We start from the raw sequence: 15,756 nt of genomic DNA on the forward strand, positions 1-15,756 counted from the left end.
CGTTACACGTCTTCATCTCTCAGTCTATTTTGTAATTGTTCTGCAAATTTTCGTGCTTCCTCTGGATCCGAGAATAGTCTGTTTTGCTGTCCTGGAATAAATATTTTCAATACCGCTGGATGCTTTAGTATAAATTTATACCCTTTCTTCCATAAAATCGCCTTTGCTGTATTGAACTCCTTTCTCTTCTTCAGGAGTTCAAAACTTATATCTGGATAAATGAAGATTTTTCGCCCTTTGTACTCCAGTGGCTTGTTGTCCACTCTTACTTTTTCCATTGTTTTCTCCAGTACCTTTTCTCTTGTAGTATATCTTAGGAATTTTACTAAAATAGATCTTGGCTTTTGTTGTGGTTGTGGTTTAAAGGCCAATGCTCTATGTGCCCTTTCTATTTCCATTTCTTGCTGTAGTTCTGGACATCCTAGGATCCTGGGGATCCAATCTTTTATAAACTCTCTCATATTCTTGCCTTCTTCATCTTCCTTAAGGCCCACTATCTTTATGGTATTTCTCATGTTATAATTTTCCATTATATCTATTTTCTGAGCTAACCGCTCTTGTGTCTCTTTAACTTTTTTATTAGATTCCTCTAATTTCTTTTTTAAGTCCTCTACCTCCATTTCTACTGCTGCTTCTCGTTCTTCCACCTTGTCCATTTTTTTTCCCATTTCTGATAAGGTCATATCTATTTTATTCATTTTCTCTTCTGTATAAGGTCATATCTATTTTATTCATTTTCTCTTCTGTATTGTTTATTCTTCTTCTTAAATCATTAAATTCCTGCGCTTGCCATTCTTTAAATGACTCCATGTATTCTTTAATAAGAGAAAGTATATCCTTTGTCTTGCCTTTCCCTTCTTCTATTTCACTGTACTCTTCCTCTTCCTCTTCTTCTTCCTCTGGGTTGGCCATCTGTTGTTTCTTTGTTTTCTTTTTCTTCTCTTCTTTCTCATTTTTGTTGCCTTCTATGTTCTCCTCTTGCTGCAGGTGTTCTGCAGCTGTCATTGCCGGCTGTGGAGATCGACTCCCCAGCTGGTCACCCCTCCCGTCGGTGTGTTTTTTTGCATGCGCGGTTGCGCACTTTTACTCGGCTCAGCGAGCCATTTTTGTAGTCCACTTTCTACCGACCTGAGGGAGCTGGTTTCTCTCTCTACCGCGGGCCTCTTCGAACAGGTAAGGCCTTCTCCTTCTTCTTCCGTTGTCTTCTCTTCCTCTCTTCTTACCGTTGGTTTCGACTTTTCTTTTTTCGTCGCCATCTTCTTTCCACCTTTATACTCACTTTACTTTAATTTTTATTTTTCTGCCTTTGTGTTTTCCTCTATTTTTTCCGACTTTTCTGGAGAGGGCTGGAGTTCACCGTCCGGCCACTACTCCATCACGTGACTCCTCAGCTTGACCTGTTCCAGTTCCAGTCCCAGTCCCAGCTGCTGCTGCTGACTGTAACACTGTAGAAGTGATATCTCTTTCTCTCTCTCTCTCTCTCTGTTACACACAGTTTTACTTTATCTGCTTGTAAAACCACATGAACTCTTAGAACATAAAGTTCCACTCCAGACAGAATGTGGCTCCGACAAGCTTTCATCTATTTTTGTAAACAACAATCCATTAGTGAAGTCTCTTGGGCACTCTCCAAAGCTTTTGCAAAAGCTCTTGAGGCTCCGACATGTCTAGCATTAGGAGAGCTCCAGTATTTTAAATAGGATCTGTTAAATAGGACCTACACTTAAAAACCTGCCCAATTTATCTCCCAAAAGCATATCTATATCCTCTGTCACAGTATCACTACGTATGATCGAACTATTAACACTGTATTCATTAATTTTTTTGTTTGTATTGATACAAATGATAAATAAAATTTATCCAAAAAATTGTGATCCAGAGTCATCTGGGCAGATGTAGGTGCAGGAAGGATATGGACCAAATGAAGATAAATTGAACTAGTTCTGAATGCCATCCTGGTTGGCATGGTCAAGTTGAACTGAAGAGCCTCCTCTGTATTGTGTGACCGACTCCAATGCCCAAAAGATAACTATAGTTATTTGAATTCTTCTTATCAATCCTTAGGCCCAACCATCTTCAGTTGCTTCTTCAATAAGTTTCTCTCTGTGATAAAGTCAGAAATGGGATGTTCGCAAATTACTGGAAAATATGCAGCTCCATTCCCGCTCCTCTGATAACAAAGCACATCTGGGAGTCTCAAAGTTCTGAATGCCTGTTTCTACTCTTCTTTGTGTTTCTCTGATTATCAGCAGGAAACTTTCTGCTGTGACATTCAACAACATTGCATAATTGAGTTCCTTGCCATTGATGTTCTGGGATCACCATCGATCAGAAACCTAATTTACACCTGACACATGCATGGTATCCCGTCATTAAGTTACCCATCTCAGTCCATTGGTCAGGAGTGTGATGGGATATTTTCATCTTCCCTTTGTTCATGAAGCTCAACACCACTCGGGTTGAAGTGACCTGTTTGACTGGAGATTCACCCGTCCCCAAACTGTTCACTCCCTTCACGACATTGAAACCAGTTAACTCTTTAAGCAATGCCATCCAAGCATATACTACTATTCTTAGAAAGACCAGCCATGGATTAAAATGCCACTATTCAACTTTCTGAGCCAGTCACACACTATCCAGAATTAGAAATGGTTACTATTTCTTGAATAACACTCTTTACATCCTGAAAATGGGGACTACATTCTCCAAACACTTCATTTTAAGAAGATGACTCAAGAATATCTGTGAAAATAATTGTCAATGAGCAGTAAAAGTTTGCTTTGTAAGTACTATGTCATATTAATTAAATTAAAAATAGCTATTTAATATTTTTGCTTAATCCCTATTTAGTATGTTAATATTGTATATTTTATTTTAGGCATTTGTTGAAAATAATCCTGTTATCAAATGGTGTCCTACCCCTGGGTGTGAGAGGGCAGTACGACTAACCTGTCCAAGATTGGGTTCTACAATGGACCAGTTGAATTTTCCTCTGCTTAGTGCACCTGCAGTCGATTGTGGAAAAGGACATCTCTTCTGTTGGTTAGTGTACAGAAATAAGTATTTCAATATTTCTTTATTGTGCAGATTTTTTTTTGTATTGATGTTTGAGGCATGTTTGAACCTGCATCCACCACTCTCACTTAAGAATACTGATAATATTGCTCAATGCTGAGAAGGTTAAATCATCATCTGATCATTACCTAGCTAAATCATTGAACAAAAGCTGCTTTCAGGTCCTCTGATGCAGATAATGCACTGGTAGACACAGCTGGGGGAGTGCAACTGGGACGTTCAGGTGGCCGCGGAGAAGACGTCTTTCTGTCACCTGAACGTGCCAGCTGAAGGTGAGCCGCATCCGAGCGAACACCAGCTCCTGTGGACTGTGGCCATAGTCCCACTGCTGCTTTCAGGTGCAATGGGGATTCTCGGAGCTGGAGATTATACCTACAGGAGGAGGGTTAGGTAAGTGTTCCTCCTGGCTGGGTTCTCCACTTTCAGGTGGCCTTCCGACAGCCACATAAGGGTAGAATATGCGGCTTTACATTGGGGTATTTTGACCATCTGAAAGTGCCTAAAGTAAAGGATGCTATGGTTTTAAAAAAAGCAATTTCCTTCCATAACTATTTTTAAATTTAATTTAATAATGTCCTGGTTGGGTATGCCTGCCTAATGCCCATTCAGTAGCTCTCTTTCTAAGTTTTTTTTTCCCTCTGCTGTGGAATATTGATATTCAAGCAATCCTATACTTTCTCCAATTGTCCAATTAAGAGGGGTTGGAAGGAGACATTTCAGAGACAACTATATTTACTTAAATTATTCCTTCAGATCAATATTTTTGTTTTGTTTTGCTGTCCATAAAGCCTTTCTACCCAGCACTCATTGAAATAAAATTCTTTCTAAAGAGGTAATGTGAGGAGTCCCATTTAACAACTTTGTACTGAACCATAATGCATCTGACAGTCTTGACACTGTGAGCCTACCAACATTCTTGAACTTCAATTCCAAAGTTATTCATAATTCTGGTGGATTTATTTAGTCCCTAATTATTATAAATAGATTAATTTTGGATCTTATTGTATTTTTTTATTTTACAGGGAATGTTTAGGAGAAGCCCATGAACCTTGTAATTGTCAAACATGGAAAAGCTGGCTGCAGAAAATTACAGAAATGAAACCAGAAGAACGTAAACCTGCTATTTTTCAGCCTCTTGTGCATTTTTATAGTTGATTACATTGTGGAAATTTTAATATGATGTTGTGTACCCTGCCTCAACTTGTTTGGGTCCATGCTTTCTCCCATTTCCTGGCTACTACTTCCTCACTAGGGAACATTGTTTTGGAAAAAGCCAAATTTAAAAAAAATCTTGAACCCAAACTTTTCCAGCATTTCTCTATCTTCCCTTTTGGTGCTTTCTCTAGCACACACATGTCAAACTCTGGCCCGTGGGCCAAAATTATATTTGGCCCGTGGGCCAAAATTATATTTGGCCCGCAAGATCATTTCAAAAATGTATTAGAGGTGGCCCGCCCTGCAGCGAGAGCCGATGCTGTTTTTTGGTAATGTCACCCCCACCATCCTCCCCCTTCATTGCACATCCTTCCCCATTGTAACACGAGAAATTGTAACACGAGAAGTCTGTTGATGTCATCAGCCGGCAAGCCAGTTGGAACGCTCCCCGCACAACCGGTCACTTCTCCCACCTGTCCAGCGGTGCGGCGGATTGGCGAGCGCCTGTGATTTCCTGTCGGCGCAACGGGTATGGCAGGCTGCGCACGGCCCCCGGGCAGCGCGAACCCCGCGCGACTGGCACAGGACGGCCCTTCCACAGCGCGAGCGCACTTCTCCCGGTCGCCACGGCCTTCAGCACTTGCACCCGCGCGGACCCCAGGGATGGCTGGTTCGGCCCTGCACGTGAAGAGAGAGATGGTGGCTGTCTGCAAAGGCTGATCGGCAGCGCGCTAGGCCTGAGTGGGTGGGTAAGCAGGGGTGGGCAGAGGATGTAGGTGAGGAGTAATGGGCAGGGGAAGTTATGGTGGTGCGAGGGGGAGTTAGAGGGAGGGATGAGTAGAAGGAGGGGTGGATAGGGAAGAGGTAAAAGGGGAGGGGCAGGGCGAGTAGGGGAGGGGTGATTAGAGGGTGAGAGATGGGTTGAGGGAGGAACAGGTTGAGGGGAGAGGCAGTAGAGGGGCGTGTATAGGATGGGGTGGGTAGAGGCAGAGCGAGTGGAGTGAGGGGTGAGTAGAGGTTGGGTAAAGGACTGGTCAGGTAGAGGGATGGTGGGTCGAGGGTGAATAGAGGCCTAGAGCCTGAGGAGTGAGTAGGAAATGCTGAGTCCTGATGCAGGCCAAAATGGACACAGCCTGTGAATGCTGACTACATCTCCACAGGGACCAAATATGTTTCCCTCAGGTCAAGCAAAGGGTGAACTTGAGCTACCTACTCCTGACCTGTAACATTATCCTCCTAAAGTTATATCCTAAAGTTTAACATTACATATGTTGAAAGAAGAGAAAACATGCAGATGTTGTTGAAAATTGTCAATAAATATTTAGTTCGGCCCTCGACTTAGTCCAAGTTTTTAATTTTGGCCCTCTGTGAATTTGAGTTTGACACCCCTGCTCTAGCATGTAGACTGTTAGGGCTTTATAGGAGATGTGTCTTGAGTTATACCAAATAAGACCATTTTGGTTGTCGTTTACGAACTGATTCCATAGAGCAATTCAATTGAGCTGATATGGCTCTCACCAGTGGTTGAGAAAAAGGCATCTTTGCCTACAATATGGAGAAAGAAACCATCACCTATTCAATCCACATTTTAGAAGCAGTTTAAACTCATAGTTGCATCCAGAAGAAATAACCTTTTTATAATCTTTTTGGGGGGGAAAAAACAATTGTAATTTTGAACATAAAGTCATTAAACTTCCTCCTTGCCGCTTGTTTTAATTGAAATAGTGCTCAAGTTCCAAATATTCTCATGAGATACCTAGACTTCAAAACTTATTTCTTTGAATTTGTCAAGTCATAAAGTTTTACAATGCAGAAACAGGCTCTACAGCCTAACTTGTTTGTACTGACCAACCAGTCTACCCAAGCTAGTCCTATTTGCCTCTATTTGGCCTGTATCCTTTAAATCCAATATCTTCTGTTTTTTTTATTTGAGATCTAGCACAGTAACAGGGCTTCCAGCCCACATTACTCAAATACGCTCCTGTGACCACTTAACCTATTAACCCCATGCATTTTTAGAATGCAAAAATTTGTAGGTCTGGGAAATATGAAATAACAGAAAATTCAGTGGATGACAAAGCATCACTGGAAATGTTAAACTTTGTTTCTCTCTTCACAGATGCTGCCAGACTTATGTATAATTTTGTGATCCAATGTGGAGACAGATGCCTATACAAAACTTTGTGCAAAGTCAATATAACTTTTTTAAAATATGTGACTCCCCCACCCACCCCCCCACATAAAATTCCATAGTACCATCAAATGAACAGGATTCAAATTACTCCTGAACACTTGGTGTAATTCTTAACAGTGAATATTTGCATTGAGAAGCAATTCTATACTAGATTGCTGTGCTGTATTGTAATGCATTGAAAAATGACCCAAGATTAAAACAATTATTGGTCATAAATGTAATCATATTCCTTGAGGTTAGAAATAAGAATTGATATTAAACATGAAATCCTGGAAAAGTGCAATGGGTTTGACAGAATCTGCAAAAAGAAAAGAAATAACATTTCACTTTGATCTTGGATCATCAACCTGTAATAGTAACATTTCCTTCACAGATGTTACTGAATTACTGAATGTTTCTGGAGCTTTCTGCTCTGTTTCAGGTTTCTATCATTTGCAATATTTTTCATTCACCAATTGAAGTTGATACTGGCATTCCTTTTATTTTTCAAACCAAGTTCTGTTTTGCTACTAGTGGCCGGTGTAAATGAAGCATTTGAAGATGCTGCCAACTGTCTTTGGTTGTTATCTAATTCTAAACCATGTGCCAACTGTAAATCTCCAATTCAAAAGAACGAGGGGTGCAATCACATGCAGTGTGCCAAGGTAGGCACATTATATTTAATTTGCAGTGAATTATTAATGTGCATGAATTTACAATTTACTAGAATGTTATCCTGATGAGTGCGAGGTGATACATTTAGAAAGGACTGGCAGACTTGGGACAGAGCAAATATACCCAAGAATTCCTGAACGTGTCAATCAATGTTCAGAAAGCAAAAGAGATCCTGGCCTTCATTGCCTGCCACATATAAGAGTAAAATATGCTATGTCTTTAAATGTTGGTTTGGCCAAAGTTTGGAACACTGTTAACTTCTGATCCCCACACAGCAGAAGGGGCATGATTGCACTGGAGAGGGTATAGTGGACATTCACCAGGATATTCTGAAGGAATTCTTCAGTGAAACTTCTACAAAAACTCACTGGGACCCCCTTCCCTGTAATTTCTCCCTTTATAGTCCTCCAGGAGTTGTTTTTTGTTTTGCTGCATATGCAGTTTCTTAACCAGGATATTGCCAGAGATGAGGAAAGACTGGATGGATTGAATTTGCTTTCCTTACAGTGATTGTAGCTGAGGGAGGCTCTGAAAAAGGAATACAAAGGGCTTACGTATTGGGATACAGTTTCCCAAAAACTAGTCAGTAGAGCTGGACGGTAAGCACTAACAATTTTAATGAAGACAGACTTTTTTTTATCCAGAGGGTGATTGGAATCTAGAATACCCTGTCTGAGTTGGGGTTAAGGCAGGAACATTCACAACATTTAACAATATCAAGACCAGCCATTCTTAGCTTTTTTTTTGCCTATGCCCCCTTGGGTCACTGCTCAGTTTATAGGGGTCCCTTTCCCTGTGAAGCAGTTGGTTTATTTTGTACTTCTCTCCTACTGACTACACAAAAAGCATTAAAGATTAGTTATGTTACATGAGGTGAAAGGAAAACAAAGCTTTTACTAAAATGTCCTGTGCCCTCCCCCCCCCCCTGCCGCCATAGGGAGGAATGTGATTGAAGGGCTCCTTTTGAGAATAGCTGATCTAGACTAATACTTGAATCACCAATTCATAGAATGTGCAAAATGTCATACGAATAAGTAAGTACTTCATGGTTGGAGTGGATGTAGGAGACCAAAGAGCCTGTTTCTGTGCTTATGATTCTGGATGTATAAATGAAATTGTGCTACTATAAGCAATTCAAAATTTCACGTTAGTACTTAAATATTTAAAATTTAGCTTTTCTATAATTAGAGCATAGAACATTACAACACAAAACAGGCTCTTTGACCCATGATGTTCTTCTGACCAATATATACCAACAAAAAAACTGAACCCTCCTTACCATATAACCCTCTATTTTTTGTAGAGATATACACACCCACACCCCTGCTGTCTCCCTTAACCTTCCTCCCTTCTCTGGTGTTTACTAATTGCACGCTGAGGAAAAGGTGCTTTCTGTCTACATTATCTATGCCTCTCATAATCTTGTAGTCTTCTATTAAGTCACCTCTCATTCTCCCTTGCTCCAAAGAGAAAAGCCCTTGCTCTGCTAACGTTGCCTCATAAGGCAAGTTCTTCAATCCAGGCAACTTCCTGGTAAATCTCCTCTCCACCTTCGCCATAGTTTTCAGATCCTGTAATGAGATGATCAGAATTGAACCCGATGTTCTAAGTGTGGTATCACCAGAGATTTACAGAGCTGCAACATTACTTCACGACTCCTAAACTCGATCCCTGACTCATGAAGCCCAGCATACCATAGGCCTGAACTATTCCTATCAACGTGTATGACAAACTTGAGAGATCTGGATTTGGACCCCAAGTTATTTCAGTTCTTCCACACTGTGGAGTATCCTACTAATAACCATGTATTCTGCCTTTGTTTAACCTTCCAAAAGGCATCACCTCATACTCATCAAGAATGAACTCAATCTGTTACTTTTTCACCCAACTCTACATCCTGTCTATGTCCTGTTGTAGCTTACAACAACCTTCAATACTATTCACAACTCTTCCAACCTTTGTATTTGCAAACTTACTGACCCATCCCTCCACATTTTTATCCAGGTCATTTATAAAAAAGAGCAAAGGTCCCAAAACAGGTCCCTGTGGAGCTCCACCTTTGGGCAGAATACTTTTTGTTCACTGCTTCTCTCTGCTTTCTACCGGCAAACCAATTCTGAATCACTCAGCCAAGGTTCCATGGATCCCATGCCTCTTGTCAAATGCCTTACTAAAATTCATTTATACTACATCTACCATCCTACCTTTTCAGTTTTATTTGTTACATCCTCCAAAAACTCAATTGGGCTCATGAGGTACATCCTTCCCCTCAAAAAGCTTGTAAAAATTATTTTGCCATGTTTAATTTCAGATGCTTGGACATTATGCATCCTTTTTGTCAGACTGATGTGGTAGAGGAGTGGCATTCTCTTTCATTTGTATGGAAAAGCTTAACCCTGTTCTTTACATGGAGAAAAAAAGTTTTAAATTGCTTAATGTTCTCGTGTCTTAATTATTAACTGTAATTTTACATTTTATATGCTTCTGAATGTCAGGTAGTGAAAATTTGACACAAATGTTTGACGGGAGGCGAGGCTTCAACTTAATCCCACATGCTGTCAAAGACTAACTGGGTCTTCTGGGGGAAAGACATAGCCAGAATGCTATCCTCAAACCTTTTGTGCCTTGTTGATGCAGAATGTTAATTCATTCCACCTCTTGCATCCACTCCAGGTTACATGCAGTTCAATTGTGCCCTGTTTTCTCATGCAGCTCTTTGGGGAACCTGGTATTGCATTGCAGCAACTTAGATTTATCATTTTACCAGACATGTGATGCTGGATGTTGATGTACAGTATTCATCAATTTTTTTTATACTTGCAAAATCATGTCTAAGTTGGAATAAATATTGCCCAGCACAAACTTGAGAACAATTTCTTTGGCTTTAAGCAATTTCAGAGCAAAGTATAAACAACTGATTATAAGCTATTAGGAATAATCCCTGAATTTCTATCTCTGTCAGAAACTGAAAGTATTCTTGCCAAAGTATTATAGTTCTTGCCTTGCCAAATTATCTCTTTATTCCAGGTGCTATTCAGAGTATATTTCTAGAATGCTAGTAATCCTTGGTTACTGATTAAGTGATGAGCAAAAAGATGGCAGATGGAATGAAATTAAAAGAAATGTAATATTAGTCTCTTAGGTAAGAAATGTGTAGATAAGTGATGCCCTTTATACACTGTGAATCAATTCCAATGTAATTACCCAGTCTGGTTTCATTCATCAGCATAGTGAAACTGGACTAATTGGGTTGAATTTTGCCAGATTGCACATTAAGGTTTCTTTAATTCACTTTGAATCCTGGAATTCCTTACCCAGCAATAATCAGAGTGCAAAAAAAAAGGTGCTTTACCAGCAACAGCCCCTTTTTGAGCAATGAATTACAGAATTAGCTCTTGAGTGGGGCTTGGTTGGGATAGGTGGGAGAAAAATCCAGAACAAAGAAGTCTCATTTTAAAGCATCATCTCATTAGACCAAGATGTAAGGCATTGCACTTCGGGAGGACTAACCAATGTAGAACACGATAAATGGTTGGGCACTAAATGTAGTTGAACCGAGGAATCTGGAAACACAACTCCCTGAAAGTGGTGTCACAAGTAGATAGGGTTGAAAAGAGAGCTTTTGGCACATTGGTTTACATAAATCAAAGTACTGAGTATAGGAGTTGGGATGTTGATGTTAAGATGAAATTGAATAAGATATTGGTGAGACCAAATGTGGAGTTTTGTGTGCAGGTTTGGTCACCTAACCACAGGAAAGATAAAAATAAAATTGAAAGAGTGCTGAGAAGATGTACTCAGATGTTGCCAGGGCTTGAGGAGCTGAGTTACAGGGAAAGGTTAAACAAGGACAGCACAGTTGGCGTTATAGCACCAGTGATCAGAACTGGGGTTCAAATCCCACATCTGCAAGGAGTTGGTATGTCCTTCCTGTGCCTGCATGAGTTTTCCCCGAGGCTCTGATTTCCTCCCACCATTCGGAACATAACAAAGTTGTAGGTTAATTGGGCAGCAAGGGCTTGTGGGCCAAAATGGCCTGTTACTGGGCTGTATGTCTAAATTATATTAAAAAAAATTAAAGCTAGAAATTTATTACCTGGAGCATAGAAGAATGGGGGGAGATTTGATAGAGGTGTACAAAATTATGAGGGGAAAAAGGACATATATCCAGTAACCATTGTATATGGGTGAGAGAAAGTCCTCTTTCCATTTAAGTAATATTTCTCTTCTAGCCAGTAATGTAGAAAATGCTAAGACCTGTTTTTGATTAGACGTTAAATATACGTTTACATCACTGGAGAAGCCAAACTTTGCAATCAACAGACATGGTTCGAGATTGATCCCAAAAATGGGAGAAAATGTTCTGAAAATAGCTGTCCAATATTCTGCTAAATTGGGACAAAACCAAAACATATGTATCAAAGAGGCTTCAAACTTTTTACATTTGTTACACAATGAGGTTCTATCTGGGTAGATTCGAGTGAGCTTACTTTTAAAAAATGTACTCTATTCACCACTTTAAATTGAATCAAACTATGCCTAGTGCACAGAGATGAGTCATGGTCAAGAGCCAAAATTGAAATCCAATCTTACTCTGAAATGGACGAATGAAGATCATTCTCCCATTCAGTTTTGATCCTAATTAGAGAGACTTTTTAAATTCAATATTTTATAATATAAGGTAGATATTATACCTTTATGAACAATTGTAATTCAAAAAGTTATCTCTGTAATTTGGATCCAGAAGATATGGAAATACTGAAAGTTTAGAATGAATAAAATGTCTAATTTGATAATATCTTATTTAAAAAGTGCCTGTTCCGCAGATTAAATTTCATCATCAATTGTTATAAAGATGCAAAATTTTGTTGGATAAAAAAATCATTAGAAGTTTTAATTCCTAGACAATTCTATTCTTCATAACTTGGATCAAAAATGGCAGGTTGGAATAAATGAGTAGAATAGGACAAGTGAATATAAATCCCATAATTCCAAAAAAATCCTAAATTGAGTCCAATCTTCAATCTATATCTTATTATTAAATTCTTTGATAGCATATTAATATATAATATTAATGATTTCTTTGTTAGTACATTAATATATAATGATGCAAGGATCGACAAAGAGATAGACAACAGACTCGCCAAGGCAAATAGCGCCTTTGGAAGACTACACCAAAGGTGTCTGGAAAAACAATCACCTGAAGAAACACACAAAGATCAGCATGTTCAGAGCCGTTGTCATACCCACGCTCCTGTTCGGCTCCGAATCATGGGTCCTCTACTGGCATCACCTATGGCTCCTAGAATGCTTCCATCAGCGCTGTCTCCGCTCCATCCTCAACATTCATTGGAATGACTTCATCACCAACATCGAAGTACTCAAGCAGGCAGAGTCCGCAAGCATCGAATCCACGCTGCTGAAGACCCAACTGCACTGGGTGGGTCACGTCTCCAAAATGGAGGACCATCGCCTTCCCAAGATCGTGTTATATAGCGAGCTCTCCACTGGCCACCGAATCAGAGGTGCACCAAAGAAGAGGTACAAGGACTGCTTAAAGAAATCTCTTGGTGCCTGCCACATTGACCACCGCCAGTGGGCTGATGTCGCCTCCAACCGTACATCTTGGCGCCTCACAGTTTGGCGGGCTGCAACCTCCTTTGAAGAAGACCGCAGAGCCCACCTCACTAACAAAAGACAAAGGAGGAAAAACCTAACACCCAACCCCAACCAACCAATTTTCCCTTGCAACCATGCCTGCCTGTCCTGCATCGGACTTGTCAGTCACCAACGAGCCTGCAGTAGACGTGGACATACTCCTCCATAAATCTTCGTTTGCGAAGCCAAGCCAAAGAAGAAGAATAAATAATATTAATATATATTCTCCTTCTACTCACCCTAATGGATGTATTCTTTCCTTAGACTCTGAAAAAGCATTTGATAGTGTAGAATGGGAATACCTATTTGCCACTTTAGTCAAATTTAATTTTGGACCAGATTTTATTCAATGGATAAAACTTTTGAGTCTCCAATAGCTTCAATTTTAAGTAATTCTCAACAATTAGTTATTTAAATTACAAAGAGGCATGAGACAGGATCCCCACACCCTCTGCTTTTAGATTTAGTGGTTGAGCCACAAGCTGTTGCTATACGAGCAAATTAAAATTTTAGAGGACCTATTGAACATTGGTTATCTCTATATGTAGATGACTTGTTTTTATTTTGTGCATTCCAGAGGTACCAATACCAAAGATATTGTCGTTACTTACATGCTTTAGTAAATTCGCAGAATATAAATTTAATCTGCATAAGACCGAACTATTACCACTAAAAGGCCCACTTGCTCTATATTCTAATTAACCTCTTAAAATAGTGTAAGATTAATTTCAATATCTAGTATTATGATAATGAAGATTTTTTTAAATCTTTAAAGAAAACTTTAGTTTTCTTTGATCAGACTAAAACAATACTCTCTGGATGGTCACCACTTTCTTCAACTATGATAGGCCGTATTAATTTGATTAAAATGAATACTTTACCAAAATTTTTATATTTATTTCAATCATGACCAATTTTTATTTCTAAGTCTTTCCTTGACACATTGGAATGGTCTATTATGTCATGTATATGGCAAGGAAAGAAACTAAGAATAAATAAGTTATCTTCAGAACATGAATGATTGAGGACTATTGTTACCTAATTTTAGATTTTATTATTGGGCAATGAACATAAGGAATAGGTTATTGTTCTTACATTTTTATAATAGAGATGACTGTCCCATTTGGATGGAAACCGAATTGATAACCCTTAAAAATACATCCTTGCATGTGAAATTGGGCTCACCTTTACCTTTCTCTATTCCAATTGAATAACATGATTAAATCATGTAACAAGGCATTGTAATATCAGACCACAGTAATTTTAAATTTGGAGTTTCCAAGTACCAAAACACAGTGGCAATTTAATACTGTATTACTTTAGAGCAAAGAGTTTTTGACTTTTTAGAAAATCAGATTAATTTTTCCTTAATGTTGATTCAACCCCAGATATTTCGAATTTGATAATCTGAGATGCAATGAAAGCTTACTTACGTGGTCAAATTATTTCCTATACATCTAGTACAAACAAAAAGACTAGGATAGAATAGATCAATCAGATTAAACAGATTAACCTACAATTTGTATAAAGTAGAGACCTGGAGTTATTTAAGAAGAGAACTGAACTCAGATCCGAATTTGCTTTCCACTAGTCCAATTGAACAACAGATATTGAGAAGTAAGAGTCAATTTTGTATCTATGGAGAGAAATCTGGCAAATTACTAGCCAATCAATTGAAAGCTATTTTGATTTTTTTTTTAAAAAGCAAATTAATAGGATTTCTCTCCCTGATGGTAAAATAACAATTGACCATTCTAAAATAAATGACGATTTTAGAGATTTAAACTTTAAACTTTACTCTTCTGAATATGATTTGATGAATGGTTTTTTTTTTAGATCATTTGGATATACTGATGATACCCCTGGAAAATCAACAAAGTTTGAAAGCTCCAATTTCACAAGAAGAACTGCAAAAAAGCAATATCCTCTCCACAATCAGGCAAATCTCCGGGACCAGACAGATTTCTAGTGGAGTTTTACAAATTATTCTCTAAACAACTTACTCCACAACTAAAATGATTTATTTTGAGAAGAGAAATTACCTCATTCTTTTAGCGAGGGTGCCATTTCTGTTTTATTTTAAAAAGGGAAAAATCCTGATAATTGTACTTCCTATAGTTTACAGGGAATCACGCTGTTCTCCATTGCAAGCAAAATCTTCACTAGGATTCTCCTAAATAGAATAATACCTAATGTCACCGAAAATGTTCTCCCAGAATCACAGTGCGGCTTTCACGCAAACAGAGGAACTACTGGCATGGTCTTTGCCCTCAGACAGCTCCAAGAAAAGTGCAGAGAACAAAACAAAGGACTCTACATCACCTTTGTTGACTTCACCAAAGCCTTCGACACCGTGAGTAGGAAAGGGCTTTGGCAAATACTAGAGCACCTCGGATGCCCCCCAAAGTTCCTCAACATGGTTATCCAACTGCACGAAAACCAACAAGGTCGGGTCAGATACAGCAATGAGCTCTCTGAACCCTTCTCCATTAACAATGGCGTGAAGCAAGGCTGCGTTCTCGCACCAACCCTCTTCAATCTTCTTCAGCATGATGCTGAAACAAGCCATGAAAGACCTCAACAATGAAGACGCTGTTTACATCCGGTACCGCACGGATGACAGTCTCTTCAATCGGAGGCGTCTGCAAGCTCACACCAAGACACAAGAGCAAATTGTCCGTGAACTACTCTTTGCAGACGATGCCGCTTTAGTTGCCCATTCAGAGTCAGCTCTTCAGCGCTTGATGTCCTGTTTTGCGGAAACTGCCAAAATGTTTGGCCTGGAAGTCAGCCTGAAGAAAACTGAGGTCCTCCATCAGCCAGCTCCCCACCATGACTACCGGCTCACCCACATCGAAGTACTCGAGATGGCAGAGGCTGACAGCATTGAATCCACGCTGCTGAAGATCCAACTGCACTGGGTAGGTCACGTCTCCAGAATGGAGGACCATCGCCTTCCCACGATCATGTTATATGGCGAGCTCTCCATTAGCCACCGAGACAGAGGTGCAGCAAAGAAG

At 39.5% G+C, this 15,756-nt stretch overlaps 1 protein-coding gene across 10 annotated transcripts in view; it reads left to right on the forward strand.

The window, feature by feature from the left end:
• Window positions 1–15,756, forward strand: part of LOC138751718 (ankyrin repeat and IBR domain-containing protein 1-like) — a 133,828-nt gene that overhangs the window by 74,248 nt on the left and 43,824 nt on the right. For all 10 annotated transcript variants that reach the window (XM_069914380.1, XM_069914374.1, XM_069914382.1 and 7 more), the window contains 3 exons: window positions 2,879–3,042; window positions 4,098–4,186; window positions 6,938–7,068. In XM_069914380.1, the coding sequence (XP_069770481.1) occupies window positions 2,879–3,042; window positions 4,098–4,186; window positions 6,938–7,068 (384 nt within the window). The remainder of the gene's footprint in view (window positions 1–2,878; window positions 3,043–4,097; window positions 4,187–6,937; window positions 7,069–15,756) is intronic.

Source organism: Narcine bancroftii, chromosome 1 (genome assembly GCF_036971445.1).
Source record: "Narcine bancroftii isolate sNarBan1 chromosome 1, sNarBan1.hap1, whole genome shotgun sequence".
In the NCBI taxonomy this organism is placed as follows: Eukaryota; Metazoa; Chordata; class Chondrichthyes; order Torpediniformes; family Narcinidae; genus Narcine; species Narcine bancroftii.